The sequence below is a fragment of the Globicephala melas genome, chromosome 13, assembly GCF_963455315.2.
Source record: "Globicephala melas chromosome 13, mGloMel1.2, whole genome shotgun sequence".
Classification (NCBI taxonomy): domain Eukaryota; kingdom Metazoa; phylum Chordata; class Mammalia; order Artiodactyla; family Delphinidae; genus Globicephala; species Globicephala melas.
Window position 1 is genome coordinate 75,055,996 of NC_083326.1, and position 13,889 is coordinate 75,069,884.

At 53.8% G+C, this 13,889-nt stretch overlaps 1 protein-coding gene across 2 annotated transcripts; it reads right to left on the reverse strand.

Annotated features, from left to right (window-relative positions):
- Positions 1–2,728: 2,728 nt before the first annotated feature.
- Positions 2,729–10,873, reverse strand: SDS (serine dehydratase). 2 transcript variants are annotated; one of them, XM_060310993.1, is made up of 8 exons: positions 10,736–10,873; positions 6,929–7,083; positions 6,593–6,632; positions 6,257–6,393; positions 6,067–6,158; positions 5,087–5,314; positions 4,164–4,288; positions 2,729–3,462 (listed from the first exon to the last, which is right to left on the reverse strand). In XM_060310993.1, exons 1-8 carry the CDS (start codon positions 10,770–10,772, stop codon positions 3,254–3,256), a joined length of 1,023 nt encoding a protein of 340 aa, XP_060166976.1. In that variant the 5' UTR covers positions 10,773–10,873; the 3' UTR covers positions 2,729–3,253. The 2 variants fall into 2 exon arrangements, with proteins under 2 accessions (XP_060166976.1, XP_030716312.2); XM_030860452.2 differs by having other exon boundaries at positions 6,257–6,396.
- Positions 10,874–13,889: the final 3,016 nt, after the last annotated feature.

Here is a 13,889-nt window from a genome sequence, read left to right on the forward strand (position 1 = left end):
TGGCGCCCTCTCTCTTCTCAGGTTTGGGTTCTGACCATTCACCTATGCATCCTCCTGTCCATCCTTCTGTCTGTCCATCTATACCTTCATTCACCTGCCAACCCACCCACCCCTTGTCCATCTGCAGTCATCCATCCATCTATCCTTCCATTTTCCAATCTTCCATCCGTCCATCCGTCATCCAGATACTGACCCATCTACCCATTCATCCATCCATCCATATCTATCCCACCATCCGTCTATCCATGTGTTTATTGAACACCTACTTTGTTCTGGGTCCTGTTCTAGGGCTCTCTTAACCACCAAGACCTTCCCAAATCCTACTGGTGGGGCGGGGACAGATCAACACAACACAGAGTCCCTCCCCACCTGATCTTACCCAAAGCCTACAGTGGAGACTCGCACAATGCGATGTGCTTCGGGAGAGGAAAGCACACAACCCGGGAGTCCGAGGCCTGGGTTCGAATCCTGTCTCCACCTCCTACTAGTTATGGGACTTAATCTCTCTGAGCCTCGGTTACCTCATCTGTAAAATAGATATAACCACGTGAGCAGCATTTTCCCACGCGTGTGTGTGCACGTTTGGTGGGAGGAGGGTGAGGATTTGCTGCAAAGGTGGCTGTGACGTAGCCCACACGGGGCCTCACACACGCAACGTTCATTCATTAGCGAGAATTTATAGAATGCTTAGAACATTCCAGGCACTGTTATAAGGTCCTGGGGATACCTCAGAACAACAGGTATCCCCCCCCCCAAAAAAAATCCCTGCTCTTGTGACATTTACATTGGGGAGGTAGATAGTGAAAATAGACATACAGCGTGTAAGATGCTGGTAAGTTCTCTGGAGAAACTAAAGCGCAGCTGAGGGCCAGGAATGGATTTGCTATTTCTTTTTTTTTTTTTGGCCTCGCTGTGTGGCTTGTGGGATCTTTGTTCCCTGACCAGGGATCGAACCTGTGCCCCCTGCAGTGGAAGCACGGAGCCCTAACCACTGGACCGCCAGGGAAGTTTGCTGTTTCTCACCATAGCTTTACAATTCTTGTTATCTGGGAACTGACAGCTTCTGGATCTAAAAAGTAACTTTTCTGCCGGTACATTTCCCAGCTCCCTTAAGAGCGTTGTCTTTCCCAGGTCTCTTGAGCTCACAACAGCCCTGTTAGGCGGGGTAGGCCGGGATGTTCACATGTGGTGAAAAGGTGCGGATGCAGACTTGGAGAAGGGAAGTGACGTGCCTGAAATCTCCAGTCTTGGGCCCTTCGGAACTAGGACGGGGGCCCAGGTCTGCAGACTCTCCCACGGGACACAGCTCTCCCTCCCCACCTCCTTGTGATGGCGCAGGCCCCAGCAGGACAAAGGTCACCACCCCCCACCACTGTGCGCCGGCCACTGGATCTTCCCAACCACTCCTGAGGCTGAGGCTTTTATGAGACCCATTCGGCAGATACAGTCAGTGGCTCAGGCTGGTGGAACTCAAACAGGGCCACTCTCTAGGAAGGGGCAACTCTTGTCTATTCCCTAGGACGATTCTGGCCCCTCTTGCGGCTTTTCAGGAGTTAAGGGTAGGCGTGAAGCTAAGGTGACTGAACAGAGGATGCGGGGCCATGCAGATGGCCCCCCCTTGAGCTTCAGCTGATCCAGTAAAGGCAGAACCCACCTTTGCAGGGGCAGCCTGAAAGGCAGTTTCCCTCAGCACCGTTGCCCTGGGGGTTTCCCACAATCTTCAGCTTCAAGATGGCAGCCGCAGGCTCATCTGTGACTTCTGCCCTCCCCTGCAGGACAAGGGTCTGGCCAGCTGGTCGACCCTGGCCCACAGCGGCTCCTCCTTTAGTGGGCAGAGATGTCTGCCTCCCTTCTTTGGGGGTTTTGTGGAAGCTGGAGACTCCTGGGGCTGATGATTTCCCATCCCTGCCTGCCCTTTCCTGCTGTCCTCTCTCCTGGGTTTTTAAAGTACATGTGCTGTCCCTTCTGGCTGGAAATCGGCATGTAGGCCTGTCGCTGGGATGGGTTTTCCCTGAAATTTCACAGCACCTGCTCTTTGTCAAGGCGTGCAAGCCCATGTGGATCTGTGTGGTATCCCAAAGGGTTAGGTTGGTTCTCAAACTTCACTTTGGACTTGGGGGTCCACTAGTGTCCCAGGGGCTGCTATAGGTAGTGCAGGGGTGTTCCTGAGTGGCTATGCGGGACTCCCTTCAGGACCTCCAGGCAGCCCCGGCAGTTCCTCTTCTGTCCGTTTATAGGCTGGCTTCAGTAATGTGCTGTCCTTGGAAGAGAGGGTTTGTGTTTGAGAGGGTTTGCTTGACGTTGACCAGACATGGGTGTCCAGTGTCAGTTTACAAACCCCCACGAATGGGGGGCTCACTACTCCGCTCCCAGTGGTTCTGTGATAAAATCATTCTGTTATCAGGAAGGACTTCTGAACAGAATGAGGTTGGACTCTTCTGCCTCCACTGGAGGCCCGCATCCCATCCCAAACCCCTGGTGTTCAGCACAGCTCCCCCTCACCTGCTCCCTGCCATGCAGGGATGCCCCCTCCCGGCACACAAGCCCAGCGGGAGTTGGGATCCTGGCCTCCAAGTGGGAGCCCGGGGTTCCCAGGGGTGGGGGTGGGGTGGAGGATGTAATGGTGCTCAGTGTTGAGAGCTGGGGGTGACAGCAGGCATGGTGGGGTGGGAGGGAGGGAGGGAGGAAGACAGCCATGTTGGAAAAACTCAAAGGAGCTTCATTTCAATAAATAATGCTTTTCTTCTTCAATGAAAGTTTGCACATTAGAAAAGTGAGTAAGGATGGACTTTGGGCTTTCTGGGAGGACAGACAAGATGGTTCTTCCACCCTGGACTGTGGCCCTGTCCACCTTCCCAGGGAGAGGTTACCACAGCTGCAGAAGATGATGCTGGGGCGTCTGCATCAGGGGACATCTCATCTTGAGGAGGCCCCGCTGCTGTGGTTCCTGTCCCTCCTGCCCACCCTCTCTGGGTACCTGGTCTATCCCACATGGGCAGTTGTCACCCTAGCAGGGGTGGATAAGAGCGGGGGGCGGGGAGAAACCACAGAGCAGTCACACAGATACCAAAGAGTGCAGTTCACAGCCTTGCTGGTTGCTTCCCTTCCGGGCCTTCTGCACAGTGTTCTCATGAGAATGAGGTTACCGGCTGGCCCGGGCCACAGGCTCCCAACAGACACGAGAATAATATTTCACAAGTCACTGGATAAAACTCCAGCCCTTCCAGGGGTCTCCCGGGTAGGGGAGGCGTCCTCACTGGGGCAGCCCGCTCTTCATGCCCAGCTGTTTCTTGAGCTCCGGCAGCTGGGCCAGGCTAATGTTGCTGCCCCCACAAACGATGACCACGAGGGAGGACAGTGGGGTACAGAGCTTCCCCTCTCCTTGCAGCTTCTGAACCACGTTGCTGTAGATGGCGGCCAGGGCTGCCCCACAGGCGGGCTCCACCAGGATCTTTTCCTCATCTGCCAGAGGAGGGGGATGGTGAGGGTAGAGCCAGAGTTCCGCAGGGTGCAAGGGAACAGTCGGGCCACTGGTAAAGCATAAGCCACTCAGCTCTCAGCCCTGGGCACAGACTCTGGTCCAGGACCAACCCCACCTGCCATCATTACCCTACACTGAACTTCCAAGGTCTGAGCCAGGGCTGAGTTTCATCATCAGTGCTAACACTGAAAAGATGATTGTAATTTCCTGAGCACCGTGTTGAGGATTCTGAGGAATCATCTGAGCAAGAATGCCAGGGTTGATTAGCCAAACTAACTGTGAGTATAGGAGAATTAAGTGGCAGCTTAAGTGTGTGTGTGTGTGTGTATGTTTGTCATCCCTGTCCCAGGATGAACCCGGTAAGAGTCCAACTTAGTTACAGACCCACCTCTGAATCCAACACTGAGGCCCATAGTTTCCTTTGTTACCCTGGCTACCAGGGAACTCAGAGCCAACATTTTAAATACTTCGTTATTTTTCCTTGCTGTTATGTTATCAGACTTCTTCATTTGTCCCTTTGGTCTTTCTATTTTTACCACCGCATTGCATTAACTTCCATTAATGGGAAATTCCAGGGAGGGACGGGAGACAGAACTGTGAATGGGATCCCTTGGCACGCCCAGTGGACAGCCACTTAGGTCCTGAATCAGCAGGTCGGGTCTTGAAAGGACTTGGCACATACCCACAAACTTCTCAACAGCGGCCACAGCCTCCTGGTCCGAGACAACTTCAGAGAAAATGGGGTGTTCCTGAAACACCTTCATAGCCTGTGCTGTCACAGTGGTCACGCCCAGGGCTTTGGCAACACTGGGAGAGGCAAGGATGGAGAAGCGGGGGAAGAGATAGGAGAGAGGAGGGAGGCAGACCATGTGACTACCTTCTGGCCAATGAGAGGTAAATGGAAGTATCGTGTCTTTAAAGGGAGGGGACATAGCTTCTGCCCTGACTTCTTCCTGCTAGATGGAGTATGGGTGTGATAGCTGGCACTTAAGCAGCTATTTTGGGCCATAAGTCTACATGATAAGGATTATGGAGAACAAACTCAAGGATCCTGGGCCCCTGGCTTCGTGGAGTTGCCCCTGGACTGCCTACCTCCAGATTATTTTTATATATGAGAGGAAATAAAGTTCAATTTTGTTTAAGCCATTGATATTTTGGGCTCCTGTATAATGTGGCCAAACCTAATCCTAATCAAACACCATCTGTCAAAAGTTTGGGGCTGGGATAAGAACTCCTTGGGAGCAGGAGCTGTGTTTATTCACCACTGTCTCCCCAGGATCAGCCAGTGTCTTGCACATATTAGGGGCTCAGTAAATGGTTGGTAAATTAGTGAGGTGTGTAAAACCCTGCCACAGAGGAACCCAATAAATGATTAATCTTAGACTTTTCATGCAAGGAAGTGTGATGTTGGTACAGAGTCACACAGACTTGGGTTTGGTCCCAGCCGTACCACTCACTGGCTGTGTGACTCTGGGCAAGTGACCAAAGCCTCAGTTTCTTCACCTATAAAATGGGACTGGCATCGGGATCTGCCTCACAGCCAGCACCGAGGGGAGAGCTCCCCAACGCTCACAGAACATAGTGGCAGCACCCCTGCCTACTTACCTGGTGATCTGGGGCAGGGTGACAAGTTTGCCGGCCTTGGTGGAAGCGTGGAAGCTGTTGGCTCCGATGGTCTCCATGGTGATGATGGGCACGTCTTCCCAGCCCACCTCCACCAGCCCCTGGGCCACTCCGCACAACAGCCCTCCACCCCCCACCGCCAGCACGATGGCCCCCGGCTTTGCGCTCATCGTCTCCTTCAGCTCCTTCACGATAGAAGAGTGGCCTTCCCTGGAGGAGGGGGGTGGCAGGTCAGGGCTGGGCTTCCTGGAGACCCCAGGCAGCCCTGAAGATGCCACTTACCCTCTGTATTTGCCCTCATCCCAGGCGGCTAATGGGCCTCGGGGCTGGTCACCTCGTCCCCGACTCTGCCCTGATTTCCAGCTGGCAGAATCTGCATCTCTACCTGAGGGCTTTCTCTGACCACTGGAGCACTATGACTGTGGCAGCTGGTGGTGCCAGGAGACGAAACCCCCTGAGAGCAGCCCTCAACCAACTATGGGAATTAAGAATTACGGGAGTCGATGCACAGACGCCCCAGCATCATCTTCTGCAGGTGTGGTAACTCTGGTTCATGTTCCACACTGGCTTCCAGGGGCCCCCGAGGGACTGAGCGCCAGCTGCCCACAGTGGTCACTGGCCCATCAGTGCTTTTTATTGGCTTCCCTCCTCACTCCTCTAATGAGTCACCTCCCAAGTCAACTGCTTTCCCTGAAATCTTTGTCTCGGGGTCTGATTCTGGGGGACCCGATCGCACACACCTGTGTATCTGAGCCCATGTGTTTGCTCACGGTCAAGGAGAATGGGCATTGGTGCACGTGTGTGTGGGCACCAGCTGCCATGCCTGTGCGTGTGCTTCTACATGGTGATGTGCACACACGTGTACACCGCTGTGTGTGATGGTGTGCATCATGGCAGGTGTCTACTCGGTGGGGTGGTGGGGTGGTCACTACCCACCCCGGGTGACCCTGGGCTCCACGTACCAGATGAGGGGGTCATCGAAGGGAGGGACGTAGATCCAGCCTGAGTTGTTTTTCGTCAGGGCCTTGGCCACCTTGACAGCCTCATCCAATGTCTGCAAGATCACAGAGGAGGCGGGAGGGGTGAGGGGCTGGGGGACCTGGCCCTGCTACCAGGTGCCCTCCGTGGCCCCTGCCCCAGGTTGGCACTCACCTCACCCACCACCTTGACCATGGCGCCCTCATTCTTGAGCCGCTGGATGGTGAGGGCGGGCGTGGTGCTGGGCACGACGATCGTGGCGGGAATGCCCAGCTTCCTGGCCGCGTAGGCAGCTGCCATGCCCGCGTTGCCTGCTGCCAGGGGTGGGGGGTGGAAAGTGTTAGTGGGACTCCCTGACCTCCAGGCTCTGAACCCTCCCTGGGTGGCTGCTGGCCTCCAGCTGGAATTCTAAATTGGGACTTCTGCAGATGTTTGCAGGGCCCAGAGAGGTGGAGCCCCTGGCCCCAGGACACACAGCAGAGGACAGGAGGAGGCATGCAGGCCACTTACCCGAGGAACAGACAAAGTGTTCACAGCCTCGCTCAGCCCACTGTAGAGACAAAGAGGGAGGGGATCAGGCCGTACATCTTCCCTCCCCAAAGAGACTGGCTCAGGGAAGGGTGAGGGAGAGTCAGGCCACTGATGGCTCTGGGATCAGTCCACAAGGGGACCCTCTGCACTGGCACCCCTTAACCAGAGGAGGCGTTAATGGTGGGTGCTCAGGCCTTGCAGGGAAGTTGCAGGGCCTAGCCTGTATCTCCTAGGATTTCACACGGCACTGGCCCTGGCCTGTCCAGAAAGAGGACCTGCTGCACTCTCCCAGGTGATGCAGAGCCCGTGCTGTACCGTCTTGCAGAGATGTCCGATGCCCCGGATTTTGAAGGAGCCGGAGGGCTGGGCACTGTCTATCTTGAGATAGACGGTGGTACCAGCCACTTTGGACAGGGTCATGCTGTCACGGACGGGGGTCTTCACGTGCAGGGGTTCGCCTGACATCGTTGCTGGGAGAAAGGAAGGAAACCCAGAGGGTCAGGGGAGCTGGCCCTGGTGGCAGCTGCTGCCATTCAGTAGGCAGTGTGGCTGGGAGGGACCTTGTCCCTAACTTCCCAGGAGGCCAAGGACAAGGCCCAGCTTATAGCAACCTGGAGACCTGAGCTCAAATCTCAACTCGGCCACCTACTTGACATGGGACAAGGAATCTCCCTTCAGCCTCAGCTGCCTCATCTGTAAAATGGGCATAAGGGTCATCTGCCCCCCACCTTGCCCACCCCAAGACACACACACGCTATGCTGGGAAGCTATGAACATCAGAAATAACATCCAGGGAATTCCCTGGCGGTCCAGGGGTTAGTACGTCTCGCTCTCATTGTCGAGGGCGTGGGTTCGATCCCTGGTCAGGGAACTAAGATCCCACAAGCTGCATGGCGCGGTGAAAAAGAGAAAAAAAAAAGAAAGAAAGAACATCCAGACTTTGTAACTTTTGAAGAGCATGAGGTGGAAATAGATTTGCAGGTGCTGATTCAGAATGAGCCGCAGGATGGCTAAGTGGCTGAAGCAGGGGCGGGATATCAGATCTAGTCTGTGCAGGGACACACGCACACACACACAATCCACATGCTCCTGTGTGCACAGAACATCTCAGCAAACACACAAGAAACCAGTCAGTGTGGGGACCTCTGAGGAGAACTGGCACTCGGCAATCCCTTATGTACAATTTGAATGTTTTGCCATGTGCATATATATTACTTATTTAAATATGCATTTTTATTTTGTTTTATTTTAAAAATTATTTATTTATTTATTTATGGCTGCATTGGGTCTTTGTTGCTGCGTGTGGGCTTTTTCTAGTTGCGGCGAACCAGGGCTACTCTTCATTGTGGCGTGCGGGGCTTCTCGTTGTAGTGGCTTCTCTTGTGGAGCACGGGCTCTAGGGCACGTGGGCTTCAGTAGTTGTGGCTCACAGGCTCTAGAGCGCAAGCTCAGTAGTTGTGGCGCAAGGGCTTAACTGCTCCGCAGCATGTCGGATCTTCCCAGACCAGGGATCGAACCCGTGTCCCCTGCATTGGCAGGTGGATTCTTAACCACTGCGCCACCAGGGAAGTCCAAAATATTCATTTTTAAAAAACTAACCTTCAGAAAGCCCTGTACCCAGTTAGGGGAAGCTTTTTATTTTTTTTAATTTTTATTTATTTATTTATTTTTGCAGTACACGGGCCTCTCACTGTTGTGGCCTCTCCCGTTGCGGAGCACAGGCTCCAGACGCGCAGGCCCAGCGGCCATGGCTTATGGGCCCAGCCGCTCCGTGGCACGTGGGATCCTCCCGGACTGGTACACGAACCCGTGTCCCCTGCATCGGCAGGCGGGCTCTCAACCACTGCGCCACCAGGGAAGCCTTATTGTTATTTTTTATAATAATTATTATATTATTTAATAATCACTTCTAAAGTGATTACCATGTGCCAGACACTGTCTTAAGCTTTACAGATATTAACTCACTTAATCCTTTTAACAGTCCTAGGAGGTGTCATTATTCTCCAGTTCTGGGGAGGAAACGGACTCTGACTCTGTGTTTCAGTTTGACCACATGTACCTCTTCTGATGCGACATTGACACTTTTCTAGATGGGAGGTGGGGTGGGGTCTATGCTTCCTCCTCTTGAACTGGGTCGGAGGTGGGAGGGGCGCTGTGGCTGCAGTGGAAGTGACGCTATGTGACGTCCAAGCAGTGAGGTGCTGGTGAATATTTAACTGTGGCTTCTCCGAAGGAAAAGAAAGTCCTGATTTCTAGTGTGTGGCTCTAGCCCAGTGTGGCTCTCAAGGCTGGTCCACGTAAGGTGACCCAGCTTCCACCTGGCTGGTAAGCTCCCTGTCCTAGCCCAGATGCCATGATGGGCGCAAGCCCAGGCCGCACGTGGAGGCCACAGGTAGGTGTCCCGCCCGACAGTTCCAGCTGAGATTCCAGCTGATGGCCAGACATGGGGTCTGACTTGGGGATGACTCTAGCCCAGCTACCGTCATCACACTGCAGCCCCCAGGTGAGACCCAAGTGGGAACTGCCTAGCTGAGTCCAGTCAAGCCCCAGAGTCATGACAGGTAAAGAATGTCTGCTGCTGTTTTCAGTCACTCACCTTGGGGCACTTTGTCACACAATAGAGGCTGGAGTATTGACTTGCCCAAGATCACACAACTAGGGAGTAGGGGAGGCAGGACTTTTATTTTTTATTTTTGGCCATGCCGCGTGGCTTGTGGGATCTTAGTTCCCCAACCAGGGAATGAACCTGTGCCTTTGGCTGTGAAAGCGTGGAATCCTAACCACTGGACTGCCAGAGAATTCCTAAGTGGGGGAGACAGGATTTGAACCAGGCAGTCTAGGCCCAGAGCCAGGCTCTCTCCAGGACACATGGGTGTGGCTCAGGGTCTCCTGTCTGCACGGATTCTGGGTGACTGAGAAACTAAGGTGGCCCAGATTCTGACCACGCCCCCTTTCCATCCTGCCTCTCCTGCTGAGTCACAGGGGAAACTGATTCTCCCCAACTTGATCGGAGCCAGAATTGATCAGCGGGTGGTTGAACAGCCTATTTGCTCCTCCCCTCCCCCCCACCCCAGAAGGCCAGGCAAGGGTGGCTACTCCCTCCCATCCCCCCACTACGTTTCCAGTGACTCCACTGGTCCAGCCCCTGGACCTGGGTACTCCTGGCCCAGGCATCCCCCCTCCCGGAATGGTCCAGGTATGCCTGGCTTGGAAGAAAAGTGGGGGATGGCGTTCTGACCACCCCAGCAGCCTTAGCACCCCCCAAATATGGGCCTCCCATGTCTGTCTGAATTAACTGACATTCAGGGCCTGGGATGGGGGAGCCCAAACACACACCACCTCTCCCCTAGATCTGCTGAATAAAAGTCAGAGACAGGAGGCACTCCAAACCGGGGGCATCCCCAGATCTGTTTGAATTAACTTTTAGTTCCTGGAGGTTATTCCTCAAACAATGGCATTCTTGTTCTGACTGACTGGACCTTAAGGTCTTATGCAGGTCTTATGCAGGTAGCCAAGTCCTGGCCTCAGGGAGCCCTCCTGGTGGGGGTGGGGGAGGCACCCACCCCTTTCAGGTGGATTCGGAACACCCGCCCCCAACCCGTCTCCCACTGTGCCATCGGATGCCCTCAGGTGAGGGGGCAGGGTCCCTCCAGCACAGTGCCCTGTGGAAAGGGGGCGTCTGTAAACTGCACTGGGCAGCCATTCCCACCTGCTAAGACTTCAAAAAAGGAGGCTGAGCCAGGTGCAGAGGAGGGAGAGGGCGCGGGAAGCTGCTGTCTGCCTACCTGTCACCCGGCAGTCAGAAGTTACAGTCTCACGTGACTCACAGTACGAGCTCAGTAAAAATGAACTATTATTATACATGGACTGAACACTTTAAGTGCACTATCTCATTTCACCCTCACAACAACCTTAAGAGGAAGGTTCTGTTATTATTACCCCCACTTTACAGATGAGGAAACTGAGGCACAGAGCTGGCAGTGCACCCAGACAGTCTGGCTTCAAAGCATGGGTTTTTATGCTCAACTGACTCTACCTCCCCCTCTTCCCCTGGGAAAACCCAGGCTGGCCGCAGGCACTCCAGTCGCAGGGATGGAGCTGAGGATGGATGGGGCCGCTTACCCGGCAAAGGCGATGAGCTGGCGGCTGCACAAAGCATGCGAGCAAGGGAGGGATAGATTGGAGATGGTCTAGATGGGTAGACGGCCCACGGACAGATGAAGTGCAGAACAGGTAGAGAGTGTCTTCAGAATCGTCCCGGGGCTAACGGGTCCGGGCTTTATCCCCCCAGGCGCCTCCGGGCAGCCAATGGGGCCCCAGGACAGGCCACACCCCCTCCAGGCCCCGCCCCCTGGCCCAAGGCCGGGGGCTTCCAGGAGGGGAACCAGCAGCTAGCGGCGCCTCTCTGGCAGCTGCTTCTGTCTTTTTCCCAGTCCCGCTAGCCACCTCTCCTTCCCCATCCACAACCTCACTTGCAAATGAGGACAAATACCTACTTCCCTAGGGATTTTAGGAGGTTGCTGGAGGAGGGTGTGCGATAACGCACTTAAAGTCGCTAGCGCGTGCTGGGCACTTCGTAGGCACCCAAGAAACAAACAGTGGAGAAAGTGGATACTGTTATCATCCCCGTCCTACAGAAAGGGAAACTGAGGCACACAGTAAGAGGGATGAGCTGGCACTTGAACGCAGCAGCCTGACTCCCAAAACTGCAATCTAAACACGGTTTTTAAAATTGCCGTCCCCTGTCATCCTTTATGACCCCTTTGTCCTAAAGGGGCAGACAGCCTTATGGGTAAGACCCAGGAGGGTCAGGGTTCAAATCCTGCCTCTGCCCTTTACTAGCTGCGTGGCCCTAGGCAAGTCACTTTGGCTCCTGGGGGCTCTGTTTGCTCATCTGTAAAATGGGGATGATAATGGTACCTCCCTCTTAGGATTAGATGACATGATAACGTATGTATGTATGGAATTGAGTGTGAGTGTTCAGTAAGTGCTGGCAGCCATCACCATCATCTTCATCATCACAGAAGTGGAAGGTCTTGCCTCCCTGCCCCATGCCAAGCCTCGGATCTGTCGCTGGCTGTCTGCAGGGGTCTGCATCCCCACAGGGGTGGTGCGCATGCGCGCGCGCGCGCGCACACGCACACGCACACGCACACGCACACACACACACACAGAGTCGGCTTTCTCCCTGGCCCCTTCAACAAAGCTTTCTTGTCCAACTGGCCAGGACGAGAATATCGATGAGACAGAGGGCAGAGAGGGCACAAACAGACCACACAGCCATCCCCCTCCATGCGACAAGCTGTCCCCCTCTGACTATCCACAGGCCATCCCTGTAAGGCCAGCAGGTCCGGGGAAGGGCCCAGGGAGCCAGACGGAACCCCCACCAAAGTGGCTGATGCAACCGACACCTGACATTGCCACACCACTCGGCCCCGGTCTTCCCACTCCCCGAGGGGCGGAACCAAGGGCTCTGAGACTGATGCAACCGACACCTGACATTGCCACAACACCCGAGAGATGACCAAAAAAGGGCTGCTTCACACAGCAAGCACCTCCCCTGCGTCCATCCCTATAAATTTTGTTCGCGCCCACACCCGGGCGCGACTTCTCTGGCCCCTTTCTCTCGGACCAGTGAACCTCGCCCGGGAGCGTTCCCAAATAAAGCTTGCTTAAGCTCTCCTCCATTTTTTGGTGCCGTTCCTTACAATCCCGAGCCCCCCTTCCTAGTGGGACATCCACAGCTGTGTGTTGGGGATTCAGGGTGGCGGAGCTGAAGGGACGTGAGCATCAGGAAGCTCACGTGTAGCCACAGCCTCCTGGTGTGCATCTGAGTGTATACAGCTGGCGCTCACTTTGCCCGAGTATCTGCTTGTGCCTGATTCCATGTCAAGTGTTTCCTATGTGGGTTTTCACTTAACCCTCAGACAGCTAGGGGAGTGGGCATTTTGAATCCCACATCATAGGTAAGGAAACAGACTCAGAGGTGAAGTAAAACTGCCCAAGGTCACCCAGGAGGCAGGGATGAAATGAGTCAACTGAAATAAAACCGCACAAGGTGAGAGCTGTGAGTTTCAGTTTTATTTGGGAATTTACTGAGGACAGTAGCCCGGGCGGGAGACATCCTCCCAGATCGCTCTAAGGAACTGCTCCAAAGAGGTGGTGGCGGGAGCGGGTGGGAGGGGGGGGCGCAGAGAGGTCAATACATATAAGATTTGGTGAAGGGGGTGCACGCAATCCAGCAAACATCTCGGTACAGCGTTGCTGCTATTCACCAGGAACAGACATCTCCGTTAATGACTTTAGTGCTTTTCTAGGTATGAGAAGATACAAGAAATTGGGTTCCTAAAAATTTTTCCTGAAAATATCCAACTGTCTGAAGGCCTGTTCTGCCAATTTTCCCAGAGCACAGAGCGCCTCATTCCTGATCACAGCCCTGAACTCCTTTTGGGCAGGGTGTGTTGAAGGTCAGAGATTGCAGTGGCTAGCGACGTCACTCTTGTAGAACCAGGTGACCAGTGACATTTTTTAGTTGTCAAGTGCAAATTCAGGAATTCTGAGTCCTTCATGGATACAAGGCTGATGGAGGGGTTGGAGGTGGGGGTCAGGGAGGGCATCTGGCCCAGCCTGGTCACAGTCAGAAGTCCCAGATTTAGGCTTTTGATGCTGCCTCCACACGGGGGATTAAGCTCCATTCCAGTGGAACAGCACCCTGACTGGGCGGTGGGAAGCTGCAAGTGGTGGAAACAAGGTGATTAATTGTTTCTTTTGACCTCTATGTATTGGTCCATTAATTTCAACAAGAATGGATCACGGCTGTGATTTGAAAAACACCAAATTAAGAAAATCAATCCTATAAGAACCAAAAAGAGAGGAAAAGACAAAAGATATATCATTTTTGATATACCGTCTGGGCATTTAAAAAAAAAAGTAACTTTACTGGGACTTCCCGTGCTTCCAGTGCAGGGGGCATATGGGTTCCATCCTTGGTCGGGAACTGCATACCATACTGCACAGTGCAGCCAAAAAAAAAAAAAGTAACTTTATTGAGATATAATTCACAAGGCATACAATTCACCCATTTACAGAGTATCAGCTTTAGAACATTTTCATCATCCCACAAAGAAACCCCCGACCCAATAACAATCACTTCTCCTTCTCCCCCCTCCCTCCAGCCCCTGGCAACGACCAATCTGCTTTCTGTCTTTATGAATTCTTCTATCTGGACATTTCATATAAATGGGATAATATACTATGTGGCCTTCTGTGTCTGGCT